Here is a 20,728-nt window from a genome sequence, read left to right on the forward strand (position 1 = left end):
TTCTCAATGCACAAAGCAGCAGCATTTTCCATGACTGGCAGGGTTATTGTGTTTTGCTGTTTGTTTGCTTCATGTTTTCCTTTTTTCAGAGAGAACAAGAGTTTGTGCAACTGACTTGGCATTAATGAGGTGCTAATTCTATTTATCCTGCTGTACCAGTATTTCACACAATAGTGGTTTTCTGCCTTGGGAGATCTGGGTCTTATACAGACAGAAAAAGATGATCTGAATCAATACAGATACAAATATACATATATATGTGTTTTTAATGCATTGAAAATGAGCCTCATATTATAATATAAATCCTTTATTCATAGGGAAAAACAGCTTTCCCATGTGTATCAGAAATGAACATTGATCAGATCATTCCAAAAACTAAAGCAAACCTAATTGTCTTCTGGGTCTAGGAAGCCAATAAAAGCATCTTAGAATTGCAGTGATGGGGGAAAGAAATTGTGTGCTTCAAAACAAATCTATCTTCAAAACAATTTAATACTCAAAGGATTTAAGAGGGAGGAGGAGCTTTTACTTCATGGCTTTCTTTACATAGAATTTCTTCACAAACAGAGATAAAATTGCTATCTAGATGTGGGAAGTCACACATAAAGCATTACTAACTTCCATTTACAAGCAAATTAGCTATTACAGCATAGCCTCAGAATACTATCCTGGTTTTAAAGCTGAATTAGACTGTCATTACAATAGATGGAGCCTAAAAATCCTGGGGTTTTTCTCTATTTTGAGCTTTGTTTTGCTCAGGATCCCCTTACACAGCCTCTTCCCTGCCTTCCACTGAGTTCTGTGCCTCTGAGCCTGCAGCTGTGTCCTCTTGTTCAACCCCACTTCTCCAGCACTGACTCCCAGATGGACAGGGGGACAGAGCACAGCAGATCCCAGGTCCATAAGTTATTTACAGTTACCTTAGCCCTTTCCATTGGGAATGTGTTCCAAAATCCTTTCTGCAGCTTTGTTTCTTACTACAGCACATACACATTTATCTTGTAATTTACAATATGCACTTTCTGGGACCTGAAACTGAAGATTTCACTTTGCAGTAACACCCTGATTTAGGCATTGATTTGTCATGTAAAGTAGAAAAGTACAATTTAGTGAAGAGGATGAGAAAGTACAATGAATTTATGTAATTCACCTTGGCATGGAGAGACTGGTCAGCTCCCTGAGATTACTTAATACTGGTAAATGCTTGTATATACTTCCTTGCTAGCAGATTATATGTGACAGGAATAGTCTTGGGGAGTTATTACATAAGAAAGACTATTTAAAGTTTATTCATTTTAGTATAATTCTGACATTTCTAAATTAAAAACAGCTCGCTTCTTATTCTTGTGGTGTTGGAGAAGCTCAAAGAATCTCCAGTACAGAAAACACATTTTTACTTCATAGTTCAGTGTTTCACATCAGGAAATGACTTTTTTAACCACAGAGCACTACAGCTTCTCCTATGAATAATTCCTGAGTGCATCATGCACTGCACACTGCAGAATCTCCTGGTGAAGGCTAATCTCACTGCCCTAGCACTCACAAGCCCTATTCTTGTACTCATGCAGGTTTAATGAGAAAATAAAGATTTTTTTTTAAAGAAATACAGTTTATGCTGAGTACTGAATACTTAATTTAAGTCTACACTAGTGTATTAGCCAAACAATACAGTAGGAGCCTTTTTCAAAACAGGTTCAAGTGCCCCTTCCAAGAATATTTTAAATCCCAATACTTATGACTGAATAGAACTTAACTTTCACAGAAACTGGAGTTCAATTATTAATAGTGGACTGCTTTGTTTGTAGGTCAGGTCCTGCTGTTGAGGCACAGGATTTGGTTACAGGGTGCCCCCACTGTTCCCTGGCACTTCCAGAACATGCATTAAGCACCAGCACAGGGATGCTGGGTGCAGGTGCCTCCCTGTGCCCTGCCCTGGCACCAGGGACACACCACCCCTTCCCCGAGCCACTCCCGGGGGAAATGGGGCAGCAGGGAAAGAATCGTGGGGTTTCTGCAGTGTCTCCAGGGAATTCGTAGTTTTAGGGGCAAAGGCTCCAAACCAGGAAAGGCAGCACAAAAAAAACCCTGCAAGAGTCATCCTAAAGGCAAGTTCTTGCTAAGGAAATGCTAAAATCCATTTATTTGGTTGCATTTGGCTTTTAAGAAAGCTTCTGAAAAATGCTGTGTGCAAAGATGCTGTTCTCATGGAAAACAACTGTTCCGGGACATCGTGTGGTAATCAACTTCTAATCTAAATATGCACATACATCTCAAGATTATCACTGTTTCAAAATCTCCTTTCTGGAATCAGCACCAACTTTCCTTCCTGTGCCAATTCTATCCTGTTTTTCTGTAGAAAGTGCTTCATCTGCACTACTTGGTCAGAACAAATGTCATAAATACTGCTCAGTGTGTTCCATATTGTCAAGAGCTATTAAAAAATACACAAGATACCCTGCTTCCTCTCACACAACAGATAAAGAAATATATTACCATGCAATATTTTGGATACAAGTAATCGGGAGTATCATGTCTAAAAGGGATAATTAAAATAAAATAATAATAATAGTAATAGTAATAATAATAATAGAATCTTGATTTAAACCTTGGCAGTTCCCATCTGATAAACTACTTAGAGAAAGCATCTATATCAGCTTGGATTAATGCTGATTAAGTTTTACAGTTATTCTATTAGAGGTGGCAAAAATATTAACCTTACAAGTAAAGGGGACAGATTTCAGCTCTTATGTGATAAAAGCTGCCTAACTAATCTAATACTTCTATAATTTCCAGGGACAGTGCTTTAATGCTTCCCATTGCTTGTCTTCTAAAATCTTACCAGGTTCCTGCTGATGCAAGTGGTGCAGCCTCCAGAGCATTTTGGCAATTTTACCTCTCAGTTAAAGTACACAACAGTCCAATTTTGTTAACTCAGCTTCATACCCTCCTAGACCAATTTCTGTCATCTTCTACACTAGATTCAGAGCTGTGTTTATTCTCCACAGCACACATCATCTCCAGGAGCACAGCTACCACTGCAGCAAGTCCTCTTGCACATCCTCCTGGAACATCTAAAAACCACTGCTTAAAAAGGGCTCAGTGAGATTAGCAAAAAACAAAATTCTCCTTCAAGAAACCTACAGTGGCAATAGAAAAGAAAACTGCCAAGGCTACACAGGTTAAAATAACCCAAAGAATCATCCTTACTTGTGCAAGGTTTGAGAGGGGCGGTCATTCTTCTCCAGTTGTCCGTAGCAGCTGGTCCTTGCCTCAGGAATGAAGGAATACTTCTCCAGCATGGCTGAGGCAGCAGTGGCAATAACCCCGAGGCCATCCCGCACCCGAGCTTCCAAACTGTAGTCCCACTCATCGTAAGCTGCAGAAATGAGTCCTGAAGGGAACTCCTTGGGAGTGATTTCTGTGTTGCCACTAACCAGGCTGGGAACTATCCAAAAGAAATCGTAGCCGGTGAGGCCCAGGGAGCGCGCCTCGTCCAGGATGTAGACAGCCTCATCCTTGGAACAGTACAGCAGGATGACTGAGGAGTGGATTTTCTTCAGCTGGATCTGGGTCTTGGCATCTCCAAAGGCAGTATCGAGTATGATGATGTTCTGCATGTCCCAGCCCACAAAACTGTTTTCCACAGTGGTCTTAATGACATTGATGAAATCTCGGTATCCAGGGAAAGTGGTGGTCACCAGAGAGAACACGTGCCAGTCATAATCCTGCATGATCTTCAGCATGATAATGGCTTCTTGCTGGATGGAAGCCCCAAACTGGAAGAACGTGGACATGACATCCTAGAATACCAAACACAGCAAAACATTAGTAACTTGGTACAACTCCAAAGAGAAGAGAATCTCTAATTCTTCTGTTTTCTGTTCTACTGGAGCTGCCAAACTTCCACTGCATTCCAGTAACTTCCTGTGGTTTACCATTTTCAGAACATCAATAAGCAACACTGATCATAGGTACTTACAGCTAATCAAAATATTTGCCAAAAAGTAAGAAACCAATATTTACATAGGAAATTTCCAAGTGCTGGATCACTTGAAGAAAACAACTCAAATCAGCAGCTACTGAGGAAGCTCCCTGGGGACAGCCACCCACAGTTAGACAATCTCCCAGCAGGAATTTTCCCATTCCTGTGAAGGTACAAATGCAACCCAACAAACTCACACCAATTTATAGTCACAATGGAAATAAACTGCAATGCACATGCTGCAGACATGCTGGAGGAGCTCTACTTAATGTCTGAGGGGGACTTCATTCCCAAGGTTCACTAGACTTGGTGGAAACTTCCAGACTCTGCAGAAGTCAATTTTTTGTCCCCAGGGACTGAGTTCACTACTGGATCCTGCTCCACTCAAAGCACACAGGCCACTGATGCCTGATAGAGAATTAACAGGATGGGACTCTGAGGACAGCCAGCAATCTGTCAGCGTCCTCATTAAAGGACTGAACTGGAAATAGCTTCAAACAATGGCTTCAGAGTCTGGAATTGCTCTGTAATGTTGCCCGAAACAGATGTGTTTCTAATATTTGTCTTATGATTTACAGAATTTGTAATATTTTATACAGCATAAGGGCAGGTGCTGCTTATTTTAACATCATCAGAAATAGGCAGCACAATTAATTTTGTGAGCACTAAATCTCCACTTTCAGTGGTCTATCTTTACTAACTTGCTGTAAGATCTAAATTTATTTTTTAATTTTACATTCTGCACTTACATACAATTAGAGTGCCAAAACTATATATGGGAAACCGTATAATTCTTTATTTCTGTTTTACTTCAGTATTTATTCTTGACTAATAGAGGCAACTTATTTGCATCATTTTCAGACACAGAAAGCATGAACTCCCTGTGAAACAAAAGCTTATGATTTAAAAATAAGATATAAATCATTCAAGATTTCTTATGCAGGCTTCTGAAAGAAGACACATACAGTGCATTTAATTTAAAGAGTTTTATGATCATGGTCACAAACTGCTATCCTATTTTACACTTGCAGGGAACAGAAACAGATTAATTGATTTGGGTGTCATGGCAGGGTGGTGTTAAACATACAAATATTAGTGAGAATGATAGCCCAGCTCTGCAAGCTCTGCAAGTCTATTCCAAGAAAACAGTCTGTACTTTTATAGAAGATGAGGAGTGTGATTACTTTCCAAGTGTTAAGAATCTGACACCAGAATTTTATACAGCTTGACAGCAGTAAAAGTCTTACAACTTGTGTCAGACCCTGAAGACTGATATTGGAGGTGTCAAATACTCACTGCTGGTGGTAATGAAATCATTTGCCATGGCTCCTTTGGTACCTCAGTGATGGCATTCTGAATGCCAGAGACAGATCTGAAATGCTTTGGGTTAATTACAAAGGTTATAAATTATGTTCTGGAGAAGAACTGAATAAGGAATATTTGATTTCTGAATTCTTCTAGAAGCTATTTCCTGATGACCTGCACTAGATTCTTAAAAACCAGCAAAGATTTTCATATGGGGACTCTCACAGCTGAAGGAACCCAGCATATAGAAAGGCTGCTCAGAGTCAGTATTTAATGATTTCTTTTAATTTATTTTAATATTGTATTTATTTTAATTTAATAATTTAATTTAATTTACTCCTACAAAGTAGATATCTAGAGACAGTGCCATGAATCCAACTTTGCTGCAGCTCCTAACTGAGCATAAAAGATACTGTAATGCAAAGCCAATCACTTCAGTTTTCTTCTCCATCTCTTATGTTTGTTTCCATTTATGATTATGCTAAATTAAAGTAAAAAATAAAATAATTTACAGTAGATTAAGATATCCTTTCACTCTTCCCCATTTCTGTATGTGTTTTATAGCAATGGAATTATTCTTTCAAACAATACATGCACCTTGGTCCTTTGTGCATCACAAGGAACTTCTCCAATGAAGCAACTGAAGTATTTAAGGGCAAAAAACAATCGCATGGACATTTTCAAGTGTGACCTTTCCAACTAGTAAACACGATTTTTATCCTGGAGCAGTCCTTGGCACCTTCCCTGGCAATTAAGAACAGTCTTGAGCACAATGCTCTGTGTCACCATTGCAGCAGGCTGACAACAAAAGAGAAGTAATAAAAGTAAATCCTTTCATTTTTGTAAATATTATGTTAGAAAAACAGTTTATAAAAGGAGTTTTAGACACTTTTGTAAAGGTCACACCCATACTACAAGAGCCCATTTCCTGTAATTGTGAATGCGAAGTCTAGTCAAAATCAGGCAATCATGATCAATTTGTGATTTAAATGCTGAAAAAAATCTGTAATTACACAGTGAAAAGAAGTTTGGGTTCAGGAAAAATGGAGAGATGAACATCACAAGTGAGATTCTCATCTGCAGAAATTCCATGTAACTGCACTGACTTCACTGGATGCTTTTACAGAGCCAAGGATCTGACTGTGTATTTACAATGCATTTGAAACAGATGGAAGATTACAAGGAAATTGCAGCCTTAGGAACTTCAGCAGATACTTAAATGAATATAAGGAGAATATTCAAGGACATATCCATTAAACTGGGGGGAGGAAGGGTGAAGTTTAGTGAAGAAAGAGCAAATAAATACATAAAACTGTAACAGATTCAACTACTGTATTAAACATCTACAGAGCTTTTCATTTTGGGGGTTTTTAAGCTTCACATCTTTTCAAAAAGCATTATTATTCCTCTGCTTTATACAGACTTGAATGCCATATGTGTAACAAAATACTAAGTTCCAATTTTCTATATTCAAATGCAAACTAGAATGAAGTTTGTAAAAAACCAGAATTATTCAGTTATTTCCATTTAACTGACATCTTGTCATGTACTGAGACATTCATCTAAATCATTGCCCAAGTAGGAATACAGATGTAATATCAGAGGTGCTTTGAATGCACACCAGAAATACTTTTTTCTTCATTCCTCAGTGTCCCCAACTACTGAGATTACTGGTGGAGGTTGCAAGGAAAGAGTACAATTTATCCAGGGCAAGAAAATTTTTACAGAGGGATTTCTCAGATAAATCTCAAAGCATGACAATTCCAAGATGTTACACTTGGTATGAGTAAAAATTTGGTTGCAAGAAGCAGTTTCCAACTTCTTAGCTAGATTCCACCACATCCATGTGAACAAAAAACAGCAAGGAAAAGAGAAGGTAAAGAGCAAATGGAAACTTTTTGTTTCTTTCTGTCTTGCACATGAGTGTACAGTTTACAGCAAAACATCTCCCCATATGTTCCACAACAGAAGGAAGTAATCCTTCAGTTTGCTTCTTGCTTAATGCTGTTCCTGAATTTTGTATGTGACCAAGTTCTGTCATTGCAGGAGAAGGGCACTTCAGCATTCCCACAAAGCCCTCCCTGCTGCTGTCCTTTTACCCGTTAATATATTAGAGTAAGTTGGTTTTAATTAGTGTACCGAGTCGATAAATCTGTCACTGTTGTCAGAATTGCACATTTCACTTCCCAATTCCAGCAAATTACAGGGATATTTCTCTGGAAACCTCATCCTCAGCTATTTTCATGACATCTCAGTTTCCCAGCTCTGGCTTTTTCCAGGAGCTCAGCAGGGGCCACTCCCAGCTGCTGTAACAGCTGAGCTAAGCCCTGGTGGTACTTGGTGCCTAACAGGGAAAAGGCTGCAGAAATTGGTCAGTTGAGGAAAGAAATATTTGTTATCTACTAGTGTAGCTTTTGTTAAATGAAAATTAAACTCTAAACCAGAATGAAACTGGGGTCAACACAGGAGCAAATCAATTTTCCACTCTGCAGACATAGCAAGGGACAGTCACTTCACTGGTAAGACAATATTATGACAGGAAGGAAAAACCAATATGAAAGAGAGTTTAAAAAGCAGTCCAGAGGATGATTTATTCAAATAGCAACAAGATTATCATGACAGGACTACAAGCAGGACATTAAAGTGATCTTATTTGCTTCATTCTTACTCTCACAGAGATCAGCAAAAATAATTTTTCCCTGATTTTACACCACTGTAAACAGACATTCCATTCTCATAAAGATTTACAGCATGTGGTGCCAGGTCTCCATACACAGGGCAAGCTGTTCCCTGTTTAATAAAATATAGGAGTTATTTGTTATTTTTATAAAGACTGGAAAAAATGAAAGCCAGAGGTTAGTCATGAATTCAACTGAATAACTTAGCATCACATCAAAAAATTACTGAATAAAATTATTTGTGCTGATCTCAAATGTAGGTAAAAAATACATCTTGCAGGGTGTTAACTTGGTACTGTTTTTCTTGGATTACCTGAAGTGGTGAACTGATTCCCTGGTAAACATGAAGTGAATTGCATTTCTCTGCCATGAGTATCCAGACCCAGCCACAGGGTTTTGCTTTGTGGAAGGGCACAGACCCACGCCAAACTTTCAATAAATGCAAGCACTGAAGTGGAAGAGCTGAAACAGAAACCTTTCCTCCAAGACACCCCGCATATTTTTGAATTCTTAAGTTATTAAATTCTGCCTCTATTCATTAAGAGACAGAACACACAACTCCCAACACAAACAGTTCACTGAGGTGCCCAGGGAGAAAACTCCTCCATTATCACCATGGGAGCAATTTCAGGGAGATGATACAAAAATTTGTACTTTCCTACAAAGCATAGCAACATGTGAGGGTGGAAATAATTTACTTATTCTTACAAAAAGCAGAAAATACTTGCTTCCCAAGGACCTGTCACCACTCTGGCCTCACATATGGTGAAACCAGAGACAGAAAAAGGGTGGAAATTTTCTTACTCTGTAATTTAATTTATGCAAATGCACAGCCACAAAATGTATAAAGGTCAACTAAAAGGACAAACCGAGGCCTTACTTTTTATTTTAAAAGTTTGCTCTAGGAGAGGAACATTGAAGTTAGAAAAGGGCAGTAGAAAGCAAGGGAGTACATTATAGCTTTCCAACATCTGACATGTCCCCTTTTATTATTTCATGAAATAAATATCAGAGAAACATGATTTCAAAAGGTTAGCACTGGCTTAATCAAGCATGTTCTTTCCTGTTTCCAGAGGGAGTCTGCAGGAATTCATTTTGCAAAGACTTCTGTATTTTTAGGTCATGGCTGGAATTTTGCTAGATACCAGGTTTTGTGAATTTGCCCAGTGAAAGGCCCAGACTCAGGAAATTCAGCAGGGATACACAAAGGCATTTTAGGAAAGGAGACATCTGGGTAACTTTCCTCTCCTAGTACTGGTATCTCCTTGTAACTCACATAATTCATCTCTTGAAATAAAATACCATAAAGGTATAGGATGTATGAAGGATACCAACCAAATAAGCCAGCCAGATCTCTGCAAAATAAATAAAAATCTTTGTATGGAGATTGTCCATCCCCACTATCTCTCATATTCCCCTGGGGCTTTATTTACCAATGTTCCCTTTGTTTCATATTAGTATTGAGACACTCTGCTTTTTACTACCAAAAAACCTACTGGGCTATGGGGAATGCCTCACCTTCCTCCAGCTGCACTCTGTGACTGTGGAGAATTATCTATCACACCAATTAGTTCATTCACTTTGAACCACATCTGCTCCCAAAAGGCCACCATGGGTGAGCTTCTCTTGATTCATGGGCATTTTGGGGAGCTTCAACAGATATAAAAGCAAAGCTTTTAGGTTACGGTGAGTTATGTTCTTTCTTGGGGCAGACAGCCAGGTCTAATTATAAATCTTGAAAACAGTCCTGCTGATCATGGCTGTGCTTCCTGAAATCAACCCTGTACATGGGGTTTAACCAGTTGCAAATGAATCCCAGACAGACAGGTTTTGGTACAGTCAGATGAACCTCGGACACAAAGCAGGACTCTAAAATTTCCAAGCAACTCCAAAAAGAAGGAGGTGAAAAAACAGTGCTTTATCTTTCTCTTTAAATTAAAAAGCGAAACTGGCCGATTCATATTTTCTAGATTTTCAGTAATTAAAATTTTATTGTAATAGTTAAGACATATATTTTACTGCCCCAAAAGATTATAAGTCTTTAAAAATCACAGTGGTCACATTTTATCTGATTAACAGCTTTTTACAGCACCAGCCTAATTCATTTTCTTTTTGGAATCAGTCACCCATATTGACCTCACTCTACCACAGGCATAAGTTTAAACCTGTACACAAATTACTGTAAGCCATCCACAGAATATGCTAGAATCCAATTTCCTTGACATCTTCTTAGGTATCAGCTAAATTAAAAGATGTAGTGGTAATATTTTAGCTAAGTAAAATTTGATGTGTTTATATTACTATTGCTATGCAATCAAAATTATAAGTTGTCGGAACAGCTTATGGAAACTTTCAAAAATCACTGCTATGCACTAATTCCTCCCTAGAACAAATTTTCATTCCAGGTATTTAGTATGCAACACACTAAGAATTTTGCATAATTATATGACTTTATAGTGTCATTTTTATAGGTATGGTACACCTCAACCTATAGGAAAAGTTGCTTAGAACAAGGATTTAGGGTTGTTGAGGATAAGTATAATTCTCTGTTCAAATCTCTTATCTAGTACATGTACTGCACAAGAAAATCCTGCAATATCAAACTACTTACAGCTCACACATCAACAAAATTTGTGAAAATTTACAGCTTTTGCCATTAGGAGCTTTTAAAATAACACCATCCCATCTCATTAATCCTGTAAACAGAATCAAAACCTTACATACCCACAATAACACTTAAATATACTATGGCCAAGAATTCAGCATTACATCCAAAATCAGCAACAATTTAATCCTTCCAACAATTTATTAGGACCTGAATTAAGCCAAATATGATGTTTACTTATAGTATCTATTGCACATGTACATAAATGTCATACACTATATAGAAAGATAGGCATAATTGAATATCAATAAAAGTGCCTTAAGACATCATCTCCTTATCTGAAAACATTTGGCCTCAACTGAATGCCAAAACACTTCTCACTTGTGTTGAGGATGAGAAGCCAGAAAACCATTAACGAAGTCATTTCCATACATCTCCACTTAACAAGTAAAAAAGAAGGTAACAAACAACCTCCTCCTCCACCCCCTTTCACCAAATGGTGAGTATAAAACATTAGGCAAATAAAAGAAATACAAAGCCAATTTAATTTTCTACCGTGTGCTTGTAACTATGTGCTTTTCCTTGACGAGCCAGGAGCCTTGGACCAGCCCCTCTGAACCTGGCAGCACTGGACCAAAGAGAGAAACCCAAGAGCCAGAGACAAGCTGGAGAGGGCACACAGACAGATGGGAAGGGGATTTTTTAAGAGGAAGGCTGAGCAGAGTTCAAGGGAGCCATTCCAAGCAGCTTTCCATGGCAACAGAAATTTGTAGGATAAATTTAAGTATCAGAGGAAGATAAGAGATTGAAGACTCTTGATCTGATCAAGAGGAGAGGAATTCTGGTTCCCCAGGTAGTCTGGGTGCTAAACAAGAAGAGGTGCAAACCTGACTCACCTGCTTGGGGAAAGCAGAGTGACAAAACCCTTGTAACCCACCCAAAGCACATACACTGCTTTTAAATCCTCCTGGGAGGAAGTGTTTCACAATGCTCAGTGTGCTCCTCTGCTCTGAGGTACAATCAGCAGATCTGAAGAAGGGACTGTACTCAGGGGAAGTTCCATTTATGCTTATCCTTTATATTCTCCTCTTCAGGCACCATCTTCGGCCTCTGGGCAAAGCTGCAGCTCTCTTGTGTTATGCTAATAGGTATTACACGCTTCCTCAGAGTGAGGGATCAACCCATCAACCTAGAAATGAATTTCCTTTCCCTCTGCACAGTCAAGAGCAGCAGGTCAGCAGCAAGTTCAGTTACAAAATTTCTGATATGTGATCTAAATCCGTACTTACACATCACCCCAGCTCCAGAGGAGAGCGTGACTAACTGCTTATCCTAGAATTAATCCTCCTGATAAGAAGGTGGCACAAAGTACACCCACAATGAAGGGTGTTTCGCTGCAGAGCCTTTGAACAGCCACAGAACAAATCCCATTTGTGTTAAAGCCTCAGAGCCACTGCATGCACACAGGAGGAGCACAGGAAGGCTGTGGAACTGAGCTGCAGGCTGATCCAGCAGCTGCCCCCATCGCTGAGAATCCAGATCAGGACATGAGCATCCACTGCATTCTGTGATGGAGGGTGAGGTAATGCAACAGAAATGTGCAGACAAAAAATTCTAATGCACCTGCTTTTTCTGACTCTACCCACACTGTTCCACACATTTGACTTAAATCTGCATTTTCTTTTTGGCATTCTGTTTAAGGATGCACCAACTTATTTAGTTGTGAGAATATCACACATCAAGAGATTTCCCAAGCATTATTCCCGTAAGCAAATAATAGTCCAGGCAGAAAAGCTTTACCAACATATATTCAAATTACTGAGACTTTGCACGGGCAGTAAAACTATTTCTTCTGTGAAATAGCTTAGCTTGTTACTTTTCCTTAGTTATGCAGAGGCAAAAAGTCTTTAAACATGGCTCTGATTTATCAGTAAATAACAGAGGGAAACCATAACATCAAGAAAGGAAATGTTCAAAATGCCATTTACCTCCTTACAAGGCACAGTAATTCTTTCTAGAAATTATTATAGATTTCACAGTCATACCACACACTGTAAATGCTGCAGTGCTACAGCAAAATGAGTATCTCATTTCCAGCTGTAAAAAACCACATTTGTTTAATGTGAAGAGGACTGAAGACATCTTCCTTAACCTGCACAATGTCTTCAAAGAGAGAAACATTGTAATCCTTGTACTCAACACAAATAAGTAACAAAACTTATGACATGGGTTGATGGTTTTAAGGCCAGAAATTTTTATTAGCTGCATTTGACAACACAAAGCACGCAGCATTTTCCTGGGTAAGTACAACATCAAAAAATAAATTACTTCCATGAATTCCTATGAAAATAAGAAAATGTACCTTTTAGTTTTTCTAAGCCAGGTATGAAATGAAAAAGATTTGTGCTCATCTTGGTATATGCTACAGCTGTTAGATTTTTTCAAGTATCCATTGTGCAATTAAATTGCAAATGGCATCACATCGAAGTTCCATGGGAGCTCAGGGTGCTCAAAAGCCTTCAGGCGTGGATTGGCTAAAGCAGAAAGGAGCATCTGCACAAAAGTGAGAGTTCATCCATGCCTGTTTTATTTTTGCTACTCCGTGTATCCTCAGAAAAGTTTCATGCTCAGTTAACTGAAATAGTTTCTCTACAAACACAAAGTGGGAGTTCTTGTTCGTTTTCATTAAGAGAACAAAGGAATTTAGATGCCAATCCTTTGGGTTCCTTTGAAAAAAAAAACCTTTTGTGTGGGATGACTAACAAACAAAACACCTGTTCTTACAAGTTGTTAAAAGCTTTCAGTTCCACACATAAAAGATGAGTACTTGTTACATTTCGGGGGCCTTATGTAAGAAAGCTGGTTCAGGAGCTGCAGTTCAGATTTCAGTGTGAGGGGCACAAGGGAATGTGCTTCCCCCAAAACTGCTCCATCTCCATTTGCTTCTGTGTCCCCCAGTGCCACACTCTGCAACAGTAACAACAAGTTTACAAAGTACAAAGTCTGCTTTTCTTTTGCTGGTCCTTTAGGAATAACCTATGGACATCCAAAATCCAGACTGAAAATTACTGACTTGAAAGCAGCACCCCAGTCACTTCTATCCAATACCTGATGTTCCCAGCAGCAGTATTATTTCACTATTGCTAAACATGTCATTAAGTAATTTAGGATTGATCTTCACAACTGCTTATTGTGATGTCCTACAGAAAGGAAAAGATAAAAGCTATGACCTGATTCCTTGCAATGTATTGCAATATATTCCACAAGAACTCCTGAAATACAGGTGAAATGTAGAATGAAGGGGAAATCTTCACTGCACAGCTCTCACTAGGCAGTTCTGACCTTCCTCTCAAAGACTCATAATTCTTTGTATATAAGCAATGTGATTTCAGGTTTGTCAGATAATAACACTTCATGTTATGTTAACAGATAATTTAAAAAACTTAAGTAATTAAGCTGTACCAAATCTCCACCTTTTCTGCAAGGAAGACAGTCTTCTGGAGCAAGCAGGGATTGTTCTGTGTTCAGGGACAGATATAGCTCATATTAAGGAGAAAGTGTTGATTTTTTCAAATCCCTACTAAATAAGACAGTCTTTCTGCACAGTATGTGTTGAAAATTGGGAAAGAAAAGAAAACTGAGATGTCAAATCTTTGCCAGATTGCTTGACATGCTCCATTCCAAGGAAAGCTGAATTGCTGGCCCACGTGAAGCTCTTCAGTAGGTGGAAACCTGGACAATCCCATGAGGCTGCCATTCCTCCTGATGGATGGACTTTTGTTGCTACAAAAAGTCTGTGAGTGCATTAGAAACCCCAGAGGAAGAAGCAGAAACACTCATGCAGAGGAGAGCTCACTTCTGATCCTGCCTCCCCATGGGAGTCAATTGGGTTGCCACAGATCAGGTCAGGAGCAGGGTACCCAGGAGAAAAGCATCTTTATAAAGCATGCACAGAGCAAATGACAGTGTTTTTGTTACCAAACACGGGCCAACATCCTACAGCAGGGATCTCCACTCAGCCTGCCTGGCACAGACTGCAACATCACTGGCAAGGAATTGAGAATCCCTGAGCTACTCAAAGGATCTTGGATAACTAGAGTGGAGGAGAGGTGCAAATTCCACCCACTGGAAAGGCAGCAGCTCCCCATTACAGGCCTGGACAAGAGGGGCAGATGTTAGAAAGCCCCACAAGAGAGGAGGAGTCAGGAGAGCTCCCACTGACCCCCTTCCAGGTTTCCCACAGGTTAAGATTTCATCTGGAACGCTGCCTATAAAGCCATTTCTGGTGACAGCTCAGCCATTTCCAGCACATCTTACACCAGTTCCGCTGTCCAGAGCTGGCACAGAACCAGAGACAAACATTCAGCTTGTTGGAAATAGGTGAACAGTGCAAAACAAATTAACGCCCTCACCGACATCAGCAAATATTTCCTTTCACTGCTTGTGGATTATTACTAATAAAAATTTGGACAACCACTGGTTCTCAATAAAAATATTAAACATGGAAGTTTTATCCAATTCTAAATGAAACACTTTCATTTGGAAACACAAACAGGAAATCCTGTAATTTGAATTTGTGCTTTTTTTCAGCAAATATAGAAAAGCACAGAGCAGAAGTAATGCAATGTGACAAGTGACCAGACACAAATCACAAACAGTTAAGGAATGCCATTTAAAAAAGCCCATTTCTTCAAGTTAATCACCCTTGTTAATAAACAAATACTAAGAATAACATGATTTAAAATAAAATTAGTGAAGGCAAATAAAAGTTTAACTCACTCAATTACAGCAATAATTGTCGATTACTCTCCATAATGTAGCTTAGCCAGCACTAATGTCTGTCACTTCAGACTGCATTTACAAAATGACTGGATCATAAAAAGGGATTTTCACAAAAATTACATTTCAACAGCTCTCAGGTTTCCTTTGTAATAAGGAGTGAGTCTGAGAGTGAGACAGAATAATGTATATCCTTGTAAATCTTTCCTCCTGCAAGATTTACTTATCCCCAACAATAGATGCAATAGTTTAGCACAAATCATGTCACAATGCCACACCTCATGAATTGTCTAAACACATCCACACAGAAACAGTTTCTAATCTCTTTCAAGTGATCTTAAGTCTGGTCTAAAAGTGGGATTTTTACTAAAAGAGGGGTTTTTTACTACAAATGGATGATGTGTTGCTATTCATGCCTATAATACAGGATATAACTAAAATACAGGACATGACTTAAATTATCTTCATGTCCCAATTGATAACACAATCTGATTGTGGAATAAAAATTAAAGCTGAAAAAACTATAAATTCTCTTAACATCTGATAAAAAAAATCAAGCCTGTAAAATAAACTATGTTCTACATACTGAATTTTACATTATATATGTAGAATTATTTACACCAAAAGACTTCTGCACAGTTTCATCCCCCTCCAGAAGATTAAGAAGCACATTTTCCCTGTAATTTTTTGCCCAACCAATCTCATTAAGGAGTTAAATTTATTATTATACAGTCACTCCATAGAAACAAGACATACTAACATGTTCTTGCTCGCTTTGAAAATATCAAACAGCTTGTGGTGATCAGTTACAATATTCCATTTGTTTTTTCTATGAAAGATTGTTATTTCTTACAACCTCACCTAAAACCCTGAGAAAGAACAGATTTTATAAACTATACATGAGCAAAATTCAACAGAAAGCACAGAATTAGATATAAATAAACATCACATAATTAAGGTAATATACAGCTGCCTGGAGCTATAGCAGAATTTAGCATATATGGAGAAGTATTGCCTCTCCATAAAGAAGGACTCAAATTATTACTTAAAAATGAGTGTACCAAATCAAAATGAGCCCTCAGCTGAGCAATGGTATTTGTACATACCTTGGTGCCTGTGGAAATTAAATGGACGCATAAGGGATATTCTCATCAACTCATTCGTGTCAATTGCAATACAACAAGGAGAGGAATTGGAGAAGACAATGCTAAAAATGTTCTCATTTTTGAACACTCAAGCAGAAGAGATACTAATTGGGCCTGATTGCTATCACTATCTGGGAATTTGAGAGAGATTTGTCATCTCTTCAGTTTCTTTCAGAAAATTGCTAAATGCACACAGGTACATGACGAAGCCCATGCCTTCAGATGAATGAATATGAAGCAAATTCCCAAAGCATTTAAACATTTCCACAGTTTCTTAACATGTTACACTCAGACCTCTTCCCACCCTCACCAAGCAGTAGCTTCAACACTTAGGATTAATTCCTGCCAAAATCAGAAAACAACCAATAAATTAATTATTTCATCCTTGGTTTTCCTGCCCAGCATAAAGACATGACATTATCTTTCCACATTTTGAAAAGGCAATCCACATAATGCTGCTACACTAGAAGACAACACAGCTCTCTGACCATCCCTTGGTATTTCTCACTTGGCTGTGCAGGCCAGCATCAAAAGTACCTTGTTGTTTTGGCTTTTTCATTTGGTTTTTGTTGTTTTGTTGGGGGTTTGCTTTGCAGAAAAATATGAAAACTTGGACATTTAAAACCAGATACTAATGATTCAACCAATTAATCAGTGCTATCAACTGAACGTGCTGAGTACAACTAGATCAAGGGAATAAGCCAAGAGAATAACATGTAATTTCCATCTAAACAGATGACAAAATGCATACTCTTTCCAAACATAAGGTCATGACCGTTCATTATGCATGATTAGCATTCTTCCTTCTTGCATAGCAGCCTGCCCACCAGAACCCAGTTACTCTGAGTGTTATGGGTAGGTGACACCAACTGACAGGAGTTATAGGATTAAAAGTAGTGACTGCAACTACAAGAACCTCTGGAATAATCTGTTTCTCAACCAAGTTCTATAGTCTAGAAGGCCATAAAGCTGTTCAGTTCCCTCCAGATACTCTGTCTTTTCCAAGGCACATCATTATATATTCCTAGGTTCCATCCAATGTTTGGAGGCCGTGTAATAAAAACCTGGCTTAGAACAAATTTGTGGGTCCTGTTCATTTCATAATACACCTACTGCATATAAAAAAAGAACGTGTAATTCATACAATACACAGTAAGAATACCCATTGATACCCAAAATGTTTATATGTACACAGCAACAACATGATCCTCCTGTCACACTCTCTCCATACACAGTGGTGATTTAAGACTTTATGAATAATTTGAAGAAACTATGGAACCACTACAGAAACTAAGACATTTACTACTTTAGTCATTAAAAGCTGAAGTATCAGACTTGATTTTAATCAAGGTTCATACTGCCAAAACTATTTCAGTAGTTTTCCAGAAGAGGGTAAGAACAGTGATTTCTAGTTCATTACAACCAGAAGAACATAACCTATTAATTAAGCCAAATTAAGCACTGGAATAGTGACACTAATCTGCATGGAAGTTTTGAAGACTTGTATTGAAGGTAAGCAGGGATAAAGCATTTTGTTGCTTGTTTTGTTCAGAACCCAGGTCATATTGTGAGCTCTGGGTGTATTCGCTCTCCAACCCAGGTCACAATTCCTGTTCACATCCCAGTTCCCTTTCTGCAGTCCTCCTGCCTCCCAAGTTTCTCTCTGGATTACACCTCAGACTTGCCAAGGCCATTTAAAGTTAATGAAGGCTGAAATTTTCTTCAGGCTACAATTCTTCCACAGCACTTTCATGCTTGTCTTTCATGTCAGTAATACTCTGTGTACCCACAGAAATTTAACTTAGCTTTACTACACTTGCACACAGGCAGACTGATGAAATACTACAGAAAGGAGTAGCAAATTTCATAACACATCATGCAGACCAAGCATACAGAGATTGCAGAAATGTTCTTTCCTTTAGACTTCATCAATTTCCAGAATAATATTTCAAGCAGTTTTTCATAAACAAAATCCCAGAATAGTAAAGGCCTGATCCAAAATCTCAAATATTCTACAGCTGGTCAGCATCCATGGCTGTAAAACCTGCACTCATAATGAAAGGAAAGCAAACACCCAGGTTAGTATCTGTGACAAATTACATAAGCTTTTCCCATAACATTTTAACCTAAACAACTTCTTTATTTCTAGATCTATGAAGGATCCCAGAAGAGTCATTATCATGTAAGGAGTATGTTTCTCCAAAACACAGAGGTCTTTTTTTTATAATCAGTATATCACATTCATCCCCATTAACAGTCTCAGAGGTGTTCAACTATTCAAACCTGGCTGAGGAAAAAACTGATACAAAAATCCAGGTACTGTCATCAGGAGGTGGTGAGGGTGGGGACTGCTGGAGTTTAATGACAACATAATTCCTGCACTGGGACATGGTCATAACAACTTCCAAACATAACTCAACCACAGCCTAGGGTCTCTTGAATAGCAAACGGTATATTATGGCTCAATTATTAAATAAAATGACATATAAACTTTCTTCTCTTTTTCAATTTTTTACCAACCTTGCAAAGTGGTAAATAAAAACCTAAAGACTTAACACTTTCTCTCCATCTATGCAGATCTGGCATGCCCCGTTTTCCATACATGACAAATCTCAGATTAGAAAATTCTGACATTCCAAATTTAAATTTAAAGCCTGTACCTGTGTGCTTAGTTGTTTGATACCCAGGAATTGAAAACATTCATTTTTGCTAAAAGAAAGCAAGTATCCATTTCCTTGGAACAAAAAGGGTGCAAACCTCTTTCTTCTCATTTTAAAAATGTGGATCCCTAATTTCCAGATCTGTGATGGACCCCTTTAAAAATCTCCTGGCATAATGCTTTCTTGGATAAAGAGCCTTGATATTTTGTGGAAGGCATTTTCTTCTGTCATTAAAAGGCTGTGACAGAAATCACTTTTGGGCTTTTTACAAATAATTAAGAGAAAATTAAATTCCTCCCGTTTTAAATGAGTTGTTTTAATTAGAAGTAGAAGAGAGACATAGCTCCCAAGTGACCCATAGTACATTTGAGACAAACAAAAATGTCATTTTCAGCACAGAGAAGCCTCTTTGTGGGTGTTGAACCCCGTGTGTGCTGAGCCACACTGATGATTTTTGTAGTGCTCACAGCTAATTTACAGGCTTTCCATAAACACATTACAGTGTTTCAATGATTCCTAAACATAGAGGAGTTTATCCCAATACTGTCTGTCTGTAATTATCCTGCTGAAGGAAAGCAAAGTAGAGTAATCACATCTTAGAAAAGTGAGTCCTGGGAAATTACCATCTAAACCTTTCCTGTTTCTGTCCTCTCTGAAATGTTTCCAATTTTTGCTGCTTAACGCATTTTCAAAAACCTCTACCCATTAGAATAGAGTTTAAAGCCATTTGAGTTTTAGGGGAAGCTCATTGCATAGGAGAAGCTTTAGCTAAGGACATCCACCTTAGGAACAGCTCGAACGGGACCCCACACCACATAATAAATTTTGTGATTACTTTTGCTTGATCAAAAACTGCCACATGCTGTTATCTGTTCCTTGTAGGTTAAGATAGGCCTGCCTGGAATAGTTAATTTTTTAGCAAACAGGAAACCTTCATTTTTAGATTAGAAGAGCAGCACTGATTAGATGGCAGTGATTACAAAGTGGCTCAGCCAGAAATGCAGTGCTCGTTGCACATCCATGGAGGACTCGCTCACAATTTATTGTGCCAGCCTGTCTGGATGAGCCCACTCCTGGGTGAGCCAGGCTGTCTAATGGATCAAGGAAAAGACAAAACAGGTTCACAATTAACGCTGAGCAAGTCCTGTGACACTCCTAGCACTCCTCATTAAGCAGGTGTTTAAATTCAGAATGCACACGGCCAGGCTGCTCCAGGCAAAGCAGGTGCCAGAGGGAGCACGGAGCACACCAGGACTGCGGGGCTCCTTCCCACAACTGCACCCAGTCGTTTATTTCTTTCTTTAACATTATTTTTTATTATTCTTAATTTTAAAATAAACATATTGGCAGATCTAAATCATAGACTGAAAACCTGACTTTCAGTTTTAAGGGAACTAAACAGGAGTTGGCAAGGTTTCATCTCCAAGTCTTATTTAAATTCAAGAGAAAGTCCTCAGCAAATTCAGCATCAGCCAGATTTATCACTAATGTACCAGGGAAAAATGTATGCTATTTTAATAAATGTGCACTATTAAAGTTTATTTATTAATATTTACTTTATATATAATATTATT

General features: G+C 38.4%; 1 protein-coding gene across 1 annotated transcript in view; it reads right to left on the minus strand.

Annotated features, from left to right (window-relative positions):
* Positions 1-20,728, minus strand: part of GRIN2A (glutamate ionotropic receptor NMDA type subunit 2A) — a 166,037-nt gene that overhangs the window by 70,029 nt on the left and 75,280 nt on the right. Inside the window, exon 4 of the mRNA XM_063414321.1 lies at positions 3,208-3,800. Coding sequence (XP_063270391.1) covers positions 3,208-3,800 — 593 coding nt within the window. The remainder of the gene's footprint in view (positions 1-3,207; positions 3,801-20,728) is intronic.

Source organism: Prinia subflava, chromosome 17 (genome assembly GCF_021018805.1).
Source record: "Prinia subflava isolate CZ2003 ecotype Zambia chromosome 17, Cam_Psub_1.2, whole genome shotgun sequence".
NCBI classification, from domain to species: Eukaryota; Metazoa; Chordata; class Aves; order Passeriformes; family Cisticolidae; genus Prinia; species Prinia subflava.